At 44.2% G+C, this 10008-nt stretch overlaps 1 protein-coding gene across 13 annotated transcripts in view; it reads left to right on the top strand.

The window, feature by feature from the left end:
• The first annotated feature begins 2090 nt into the window (after positions 1 to 2090).
• MTCL1 (microtubule crosslinking factor 1) overlaps positions 2091 to 10008 on the top strand; it is a 182311-nt gene continuing 174393 nt past the window's right edge. For 9 of the 13 annotated variants that reach the window (XM_061595565.1, XM_061595635.1, XM_061595584.1 and 6 more), the window contains exons 1-2: positions 2149 to 2235; positions 2547 to 3748. In XM_061595565.1, coding sequence (XP_061451549.1) covers positions 2226 to 2235; positions 2547 to 3748 — 1212 coding nt within the window. In that variant the 5' untranslated portion in view covers positions 2149 to 2225. Of the gene's footprint in view, positions 2236 to 2301; positions 2382 to 2546; positions 3749 to 10008 lie in introns of those variants that run through there. The other 4 variants (XM_061595627.1, XM_061595642.1, XM_061595555.1 and 1 more) reach the window with 4 other exon arrangements.

The raw sequence follows: 10008 nt of genomic DNA, 5'->3' as shown, positions 1-10008 counted from the left end.
TACGAACCTGTTCTTTCAAGGGGAGTGTAACCCCATCCAGAACAGGGTGAACATCCACCATCTGGGCAGAGAAGGCACTCACTAACAGCGTCTCGGTCTTGTCTGGATTAAGTTTCAGTCTGTTAGCTCCCATCCAATCCATTATCGCGGCCAGGCAACGGTTTAGTACGTTAACAGCCTCACCTGAGGAAGATGCAAAGGAGAAATAGAGTTGCGTGTCATCAGCGTACTGGTGACAACGCACTCCAAAACTCCTGATGACCACACCCAGCGGCTTCATATAGATGTTGAAAAGCATGGGGGACAGTACCGATCCCTGTGGGACTCCACAATGGAGAGTCCAGGGTGTCGAGCAGTGTTCCTCAAGCACTACCTTCTGTTGACGACCCACCAAGTAGGAGCGGAGCCACTGCCAAGCAATACCCCCAACTCCCAACTCCGTGAGCCTTCCCAGAAGGATACCATGGTCGATGGTATCAAAAGCAGCTGAGAGATCAAGGAGAATCAACAGGGTCACACTCCCCCTGTCCCTCTCCCAACAAAGGTCATCATACAGGGCGACCAAGGCTGTTTCGGTACCAAACCCAGGCCTAAAACCGGATTGAAACAGATCAAGATAATCAGTGTCATCCAAGAGTCCCTGGAGCTGGCCGGCCACCACCCATTCCAGAACCTTGCCCAGGAACGGAACATTCGCCACAGGTCTATAGTTGTTCAAGTTATCTGGGTCCAAGGAGGGTTTTTTCAGGAGCGGTCTCACTACCGCCGCTTTTAGGCAGTCAGGGACCACACCCTCTCGCAAAGAGGCATTGATTACCTCCTTGGCCCAGCCGGCGGTTCCGGTCCTGCCAGCTTTCACCAGCCAAGAGGGGCAAGGATCCAGCACATTGATTAAGTTTAACAGTAGGCCTGGGAGATAAGAATTGTTACAATTTCAGAACTACAACAGCCAGGGTTACCGTGCCAGAACTGCCTTACCCTTCATTTTTACCTGCTTTCCTATGCTTTTGTCCTTCCCTCCTTTTATTTACTTGCAAGAAGCTTTTCCAGCATAAGAAACAACATTCAACATGAACTTTTATCCACAAAACACTTGGAATTGTTCATTGGCTGGCCTAGTTATAATAAAAAAACCTCCGGCTTGCAGCCCTTTGGTTGAACTACTACTTCCATACTCTTGTGAATTTGTGATAGGCTGGTAGAATACTTTTAATTATTATGTAATAGAATATTTCCAATACTTAATGTAACATCATTCTTTTATTTTACAAATTTTTCTTTAGCTTCCATATTGTTACCTTGAACTACAGCTTATGTACATTGTTGATGCATCGTGGAACTTTGTATGTAGAGAGATTCAAATTGACATGAATGGGAAAATTGTATCCTTAGCTGGCTCAGATCACAGGGATTGGATTCCAAAACGTTTTCTTTGTGTTACTTCCCTTCAACATTAGGCCTATGGTACGAGGTGGGGGGGTTGTTTTTATGGTTTGATGTATTGTGTTCCATTTTAATTAGTTTGTTTTTCATATGCTGTATTGTGTATTTTACTATTATTTCTAAGTTTTTATATGCTTGTGTTAAGCAATTAATAAGATTAAATAATAATAGTGAAAGAAAAATATTTCACCAGTTCTGAAATATTCAATCCATAGGCCCAAACTTGCAGTTCTGAGCATTTGAGTTCACCAAAACAGCTTTATCAAGTTTAAGCACAAGGATATCAGTCTGGGGATTGCAATCAACATAATCCTACTGGAGATTTTCTTAGTACTTATCTTCTGAACAATAAAACCTATTGTAGCAGAACAGATTTATTGCTACTGCTGCTGTTCCTGCAGCAGCAGCAGCAGCAGCAGCAGCAGCAAACGGCTTCCTTTTGCCAAGCAATACACCTTAGGAAACAATACACCTAAATAGCTGCAAAATTAAGTTTCTACCATCCCCCTCCAACCCGGGTTTATTATAGGAGCCCCAACAAATACGAATAGAGAAAGGGAGCTCTAGGAAAAAGTGGCTTGCGCGGAGAGCAGTTTGGCTGGGTGACAGAAGGGGAGGATCATGCGCACAGAAGAGGCAGCGTCAGTACGGGAGACAGCCGCGTTTGCAGTTTCTCTGTTTCAGGAGCCAAAGCGAGGAGGAAAGAGCTTGGGAAAGATCGGAAGGTGCAGTGTGGGACGAGAACTAGGGATGGGGAGGAGACGATGGCTCGAGAATGAGGAATGAATGATGGTATGTGAGCTAGCGAAGCGGAGAAGGAATCCGGGAAACAGTTGCCTGCATCTGACTCAAGGAAAAGGGAGTCGATGTTGCAGGCTGCAACGTTACCTTGAGCTGCATCATTGGAAGGGGGGGAGAGAAGATTGCCACCGACTGTGGTTTGTTTGTGTGTTTTTCTGACCGTGTGGTGGAATGGGAGTAAATGACAGATTATGTTGTTGAATCAGACCAGCACGGAGGGAAAAGTGTGAGGTTTGTGGTGAGTTATTTATTTATTTATTTATTTATTTATTGTTTGATTTATATCCCGCCCTTCCTCCCAGCAGGAGCAGGAGTTAGAAACAGGAGTGATGAGAGAGCAAACGGGAAAACTAGAGGAAGGCGCTGTTGTTGCTGGGCTCTACCGCGAGGATCGTCGCCTCCACCGCTGTTACTCCTGCACTTGGGAAGGACTCGAAGAGCCTCAAGTGTTCGCCACTCCCCGGCTTCTCCTGCAGCGGCCGGGACTATGGAGACTTTAAACGGCACCAGCCTCAGCGAGCCTCTTAAGCAGCCGCCGCCGTCTCCGCAGAGTCCCCACCACTCCTTCGCCGAGAAGAAGAGGCTCCACCGAGCTCCCTCTCCAGCCAGACCTTTCCTCAAAGATCTCCACGCTCGGGCATCTTCTGCTAAACCCCCGCCGGTGCCTCCCAAATCCCCCAGCCTGTCCGCCAAGCCTCAGCCGCAGCAGGGGGGAGCCCGCCCGCAATCGCCGGGGCTCTTGGCCACTCAGAGCCGCCTATCGCGGCGTAGCTGCGCCCAAGGCGCGAAGGCGGCGGCTTGTTTTGGTGCCGGCGCGCCTGGCAGAGTGGGCAGCGCCAAATGCGCCCTCTCAACCAAGAAGGCAGCCCGGGCCCAGGATCAGGCGGGCGGCAAGGCCAGCGGGAGGCAACCCGGGGGCGAGGCAGGCCACCCACCTGGCAAAGGCAGGAAGGGAAAGCGATGCGCTTCTTTGGCCCCACCAGGCTCCTCGGCCCCTGCCGCTGGGCTGGGCAGTGGCGCCGCCGCCAGGATCAGCCACACAGACAGCAGCTCTGACTTGTCCGATTGCCCGTCCGAACCGCTCTCCGATGAGCAGAGACTGGCTCAGGCCGCCAGCAGTGATGCTGAATCCGGTACCGGCTCCAGCGACCGGGAACGCGAGCAGCAGAAGCCGCCGCCACTTCCATCTCTGCCCCCGGGGCCAGGCGGCGGCGTCCCTCAGCCTTCCTTGCCCTCTTCAGACGCTTCGAGTAAAGGAATAGCAGCGCCACCTGCCTACCCGTCTCCCTCGGAAGCCAAGGGGGAGCAGCAGGGCGAGGAGGCGAGCTGGGGAAGATCCCTGGAGAAAGCCCCCGCCAGAAATGTCCTGCTTGCAGAGAATATGGGGCTGGGCGGCAAAGTCCCTATGGTGGTTTTTCCCTCCTGTGGGAGGCAACTGGTGGCAGACGAGGAGGAGCTGCTGAGGGAGATTGAAGAGCTGCGCTCCGAGAACGATTACCTCAAGGTAAATGGTGAAAAACAAGGAAGGAGAGAGAGGGGCACTGAGCTTTGAGGAGGCAGCTGGGGGGGCATGGGTGTTGGGCGACGCTAAGAAAGGCACTGCTTGCTGACCTGGGGGGGGCAACTAAGAAACAACCTCAGACACCTCTAGGCAGCCTTTCGCAACCAGTGTGCCTCCAGATGTTGTTGGACTACAACTCCCATCTTCCTGACCATTGGCAATGCTAGCTGAGGCTGATGGGAGTTGTGGTCCAACAACATCTGGAGGCACACTGGTTGCGAAAGGCTGCCTCTAGGGTTGCGTCTTTAGAGTGTTGGTCGTCGGACGCTTGCAGTTCTGGAATAAGGGCCAGTTCTTGGAAAGGAGGAGGCCTCCCTTGAAAGCAAGAGGCATTGGCAAGCCTAAGGGGAAAGGTTGGGAAGTTTCTTCTCAGTTTCATGCGGGTTGCAGAGTGACATAGTGGTATGCTGGTCCAGAAGTAGTTTCTCTTGAGAAGAAATAGAGGTGCAGATGTTGTAGCTCCACCCCATATTCTCCAGAACAAATAGGGTTTAACCTTAGTCTAGAAGTTCTTATGTTAAGAGATGGCCTTATAAACGATAAAATGATGTCACACCATTGCAGAAATACCTGTGTGTGTTATATTTTGTGTACTGTATTTGAAATGCAGTAATTTCAAACTTTCAGAGGAGTAGAGCCGCACAACCAGTCAGAGTCTTGCGGTACCTTAAATATAGTCATTTAAGGTGGCACAGGACTCTTGTTTATTCTTTACATACATTCAGGCATGCAGGCTCTTTAAAGTGGTTTTCCTGAGCTAGATTAGAATTTTGCAGGTCCATAGAGTGGGATTGGGCACTCCTCCTATCAAAGCATTTTAATTCCACAAAAGAGACATCAGTTCAGTAGAGTCATTTATGAAAATGTTCGGTTAAAAGGGACTGTGGCTCATTAAGAGGGAAGACACCAGGTCTTTTCACCTTTAGGATATGTGTATGATGAGGGATGTTGTGGAAGGAGGAGGTTATGTTGGTGGATTAGATACTGTGAATGTTATTTTTCTTTCCAAATTCTTTTTGAGCACATATTTTAGTAAATGTGTGATGCTTTCACAAAATGTGAATTCTGGCCCACTTTAAAGCAGTGTAGGAGTATGGATTTAAATATTTGGGAAAATATGGTGCTGATGAAGCAGTTTTGTAGTTTAAAGATCATAGAATTGTAGAGCTGGAAGGGGCCTAAAAGGCCATTGAGTCCAACCTCTTGCTCAATGCAGGAATTCAGTTTATAGCATATGTAACATTCCATGAATAATTTTGGTAGGAAAGTTGCTGAAAAGAAAATTGTGCAGTCTGATCCTATGTATGTTTGCTTGGAAGTAAATCCAGTTAAGTTCAGTAGAGTTTACTTCCAAGAAAGTATGTCTATGATTACAGCTCATTCAGGCTGCTGAACGTCAAGGACAATCTGTAATGGATTATAGATGTTTTATTGCTGGAATCTGTGAGAGATTGTTTTCTATGTTGATATTTTGTTTTACTTATAAGTCATATAAGTTAAGACCTGGCTATACTCCCAGACATTTTAATGTTCAATGTGTTTCATTTAATTTTTTTTTTCTGTTTAACTTGTTGCTGATTTTATTGTAATTTTATTGTAATATTGTATTTTAATCTTGTTTTGTTCACCGCCCAGAGAGCTATTCACTATGGGCGGTTTAAAAATGAAATAAATAAATAAATAAATAAATAAATAAATAAATAAATAAATAAATATTAAGCTATATAATAGTAGAAGTGGGATTTCAGGTATGTAAAAATAATTAAAACCATGCAACTGTTTTGTTAACTAACTTTGGGCATGGTGTTTTTCCAGACACTTGTATTCCAGTCCTACTTAGAGGCAAGGCCTATTGACTTCAATGGGACCAGCTTCCAATTTAAAATGAGGACTGAATTTCCTGTAAAGACGTAAGACAGCCTAGTACAAGTATATAGATGTTTGAACTTCCACCAGCAGTTTGAAGATTTCCAAAGAAGCATCAACATGAAAATAAGACACTAACCTATGTAATACTAATTCTCTATGGAAGCCTGACTGGCAGGCTGGATGGTAGCAATGCTAGTGTTGTAAATGCTGGTTATAGATTAGAGTCTGCTAGAGAAATATTTAAACTGTCTTTTGCCTTTGGTATTCTAGTCTTAGTGACAACAGTTGCATAAAATATTTGCTTTCAAGAAAATAATTTTCACTGCTTACCTTTTAAAAATTAACATGTAATTAATTTTTTCATAACACAAATTGAAATGGTAAAAAATAGAATAACAAGCTGATTTAAGTTCATTACGAAGATAGAAGTTAAACAGCTATTTTGATATTCAGTATATATTGTATATGAAGTATAATTTGTGAGAGAAATGACAGGTGAGAGATCACACATAAGTAACTAGGGAGCGTTCTGAATGTAGGGTTGTCAGCATTTTTGTGGTAGTTTTTTAACAGCTGTGGCAAGGCAAAAAATTAGCAGAGGCTTTTCCTGCCATGGAAATTGATAGGCAATCTTTCTCTGCTAAATTTCTGTCTGCCAGGCAGCTGATAAAGACTACAGGGGTTCTAGCAGAATGGAGTTGGCAGGCCTCTGCATAATCAGTTACAGTGTGCCTCAACTGTATCTGATCCTTCATACAATGTTTCTGCAAGTCTTTTCAGTGCCAGCAGTGTGGTATTGCATCCAGACACAATAGGGTGGGGAAAATGCAGCAGTTTGTGCACAGTCTGAGACAAATACTTTAAAAAAAAGGAGCAAAAGAAGGCAAATTCTCCCAAGGATTTTGAAAAATGTGTACAGGTGTATGTATTTATACATCTGTGTATGCATGTGCAGCCTCACAATAAATTTGCCAACTTAAGAAGAAAAAGAAAGAAAAGAAGCTATATGAGTTAAATTGGATTGTGAAGGAGCCTCCAAATAGTTTTTAAAAATTCAGAAATATATTCCACAACATCGTGTGGGCGTATGGAAAGGGAATTTGTATCAGAAGCATAAAACCGCATCACAAGAAATACTTAATAGGTGCCAGAATTGCACATGCAATAAAAACACTACTTGGGGGAAGAATTATAGCATTTTCCCATGTACAAAATATTATGGTTTGTTTGTGGGGCAAAGTGATATTCCTCTAAGGAAAGCACAATAGTCACTGGGCACAAAATTGATTGTGGGAAAGTCCCTTGCAGACATGTGGGAAGAACTTGGGCAGGAGAAGAGGATATGCGAAGATGAAGTGCTGGGTTTAAAATTTAAATGTGGTAGTCCTCCCTATGCTAAATTATATTCAAGAGGTCAATATATATTTGATGTTCTGGTTTAATTTGGACATAAAGGTAAATGTTATCATTACATAAACAAGACTGTGTGAGCTTTAAGATCACACACTCCCACCTTCCTCTGTCACTCAGCATGGCCTTACAGTTTTCCTCCCATTTTTAACTAACTGCTGCTTGTTTTTTTCATACAAACCTGGACAACTTGATTTATGAAGCTGGATTGTTTTAACAGATCAGCGGTAGCCAACATAGTGTCTTCCAGATGTTGGACTACAACTCGCATTAGCCCTGATCTTTGGCTGTGCTGACATATAGAGGCTACCACATTGGCTCTGCCTGCAATAGTCCATAATTAAAATTAATCACATAGTTAAGGCTCAAATGTAACACTAAACTGTAGTCAACTGCAAATGGAAGCAAAAGCTTTCAAAGGCTTCCTTGCAGTTGCAACAGAGAAAGAAAGGGCAGTGCACAGACCCAAGGCTTAGACAGGCTTGTTCACATAACAATAAAGCATAGGCCTCTGTCTTACATGTTCTGTGTCTGAAAGGTACAGAGGTACAGAGAGCATGGTCATTCTACTTTCAGTCTGGTCAACAGGTATTTTAAACTTACATGCATTTGAGGTTATAGACACTCCTTCTGTCTCATGTGATAAATGAACTGTTACCACATTCTGAGTGTGGGGAGCAAGATAATTTCTCACACACACTGCATCAGCAGTAGTCACTAAGAATTTGACAAAGGCTAATTTAGATAAAGGAAATACATAAAGTATCCTGCAGAAAAACTTTATTTGTGTGTGCTTCAGATGTTTGCTATGCATGTATATGGAAATTCTCACACACAGAGTGAACTTGGGAGTATGTGCCACTGAATTAAACAAATTATTCCCAAATAAGTGTGCCCAAAGTCACACTAACAGAAGACATAATACCTTCTCCAAACGGAAGCATTTAACCCCACTACAAATTGATCCCTTACTATACTCACCTCACCATCCAATCCTTTCTCTATCCATTAAACTGTGGTTACCCGTAGTTAATTTTTGAAAAGAGATGCATCTGGATTCAATCCTGTATATAAACCACAATTTCAGACTGAATATCAGATGTGAAAAGAAGGTTATGGTTTACTGAGGGTTAAGGAAAAGGCACACTGCAGATGCTTAGGGCTTATCCAAACAGAGCGGGATAATCCACGGTTTCCATATTTGGTTTGTCATCTGATAGTCCTCACTTTTCCTTTTAGTTCGCTCTTTCCCAATTAAAAAAACAACAACGCTTTTTTGTACCCACACACGCAGCGGTAAGACCCCTACATTCTTTTCACTTTTTCCAAGCTCTGCCTCTAAAACCTCCCCCTATCAACCAATTGGTCAGCAAAAAAATGACATATGCTCCTCTCCCCTTTTGCAACGAAGCACAATATGGCTGTAAAGGAGTTCTCACAGCGGAAGGAAAGGCTGCTGGTCGGTTTCATGCCTGCCTTGTTTGTATTTGCGATATTATGCTTAAATGAATGTATGTTTTTCTGCCTTTATTGATATTTAAGGAGATACACACGCTGGCAATTGCACTTATTTCTCCAAAAAAGCAAGAAACGTGTCACCCCCCCTTCTCCCTTTCCTTCCCAGGGAGAATGAAATTGACAAAGCTTTCTGAGCAGGCTTGAAACTGACCAGAAGCCCTTGTCTAAGTTTGTATTTGTGATATTACACTTAAACCAATGTATGCTTTTCTGATTTGAAGCAAACCCCCCAGCAAGTACAATGAAATTGACAAAGCTTTCTGGAGGCAGGCTGAAACTGACCATCCCTCCTTTCTCACTTGCTGTGCATTGCAGATCTCACCCGGAGCGGCCGCCCAGTTTGCAGGCTGGCAAAAAATAAAATGCATCTGCGCAGTAGTTGCAGACCCCCCCCAACACCCCACCATTGCGATGATTGGTTCAATTTTCCCGGGCTTATTCTCGCACATGTGCAAAAGTGCAGATACGTGATTGGCTGGAATGAGGAGAAGGTGCAAGGGGAAACGCCCAAGAACCGCCCATCAGCTGTAAAGTCCGCGGTATTGCATCCTAACTCCTGCAGGCACAGCGGATGATTCCCGATTTTAAACAGCAAATCGCATTTTTGCCAGTATTGCAAGGAGTGGGTTTAATCCGCGAAAATGGGTAACAGCGTGAGACGTCATTTGAACGACCGAAAAATAATGAACACACATAGCGGGCGTGTCACACATTTTGCAGTCGTCTGGATGAGCCCCTAGAAGTACTGTCACATGTTCCAGGGCAAAAGCCAGTGATCCTTGGCTCAAATTAAACCCTGCTCTTACCCATATTCCCAGGACAGTCTCTCCCTTCCAGATACTATTGCAAACAAGTATAGTACTTCAGTGTGCAGGGATGATGTTAAACCAGTCCCATTTCACCTGTTAGTCAAGGCAATGTGAGGTAAGATTGAAGTTGCAGAGAGATTAAAACAAAGATGCTGAGTGCCAGCATGTGAACATTGTTGGTTAGCACTTAGGGACTCATGAATGGAGTGTCCAAAGTAGAATGGTTTTGCAGGAACTGGGATGGTTTCAAAGTAGGAGAAAAAGGGAAGTGAGATGGTTAGGCTAGACTCTGTTTGTCTGCCTGAAAATAAGTGAGATGACATTTCACCACTCCCACCCCACTTTGAGCATGGTTTGAGGGGGGAAAAGAATAGCAGGATCCCTCCAACTTAGCCAACATTCTGGTCTAGAGTATTGATATTTGTGGTTAATCTAGCTTTCATCAGGAGAAACATATAGCAGGGGGGAGATAGCTTTTTTTCCATTACCTGCTCAAAAGCATAAAACATACAAAGCACCCCATTTGCTTTATTAGTTAAAATGAGATCTCTCCCTCCCCCAGTTTGAGGTTCAGATGATGATGTTAACACCCTCATT

Source organism: Rhineura floridana, chromosome 1, assembly GCF_030035675.1.
Source record: "Rhineura floridana isolate rRhiFlo1 chromosome 1, rRhiFlo1.hap2, whole genome shotgun sequence".
NCBI lineage: Eukaryota > Metazoa > Chordata > Lepidosauria > Squamata > Rhineuridae > Rhineura > Rhineura floridana.
Note: the sequence above shows the minus strand (reverse complement) of the source record. Positions and strands in the feature narration are given on the sequence as shown.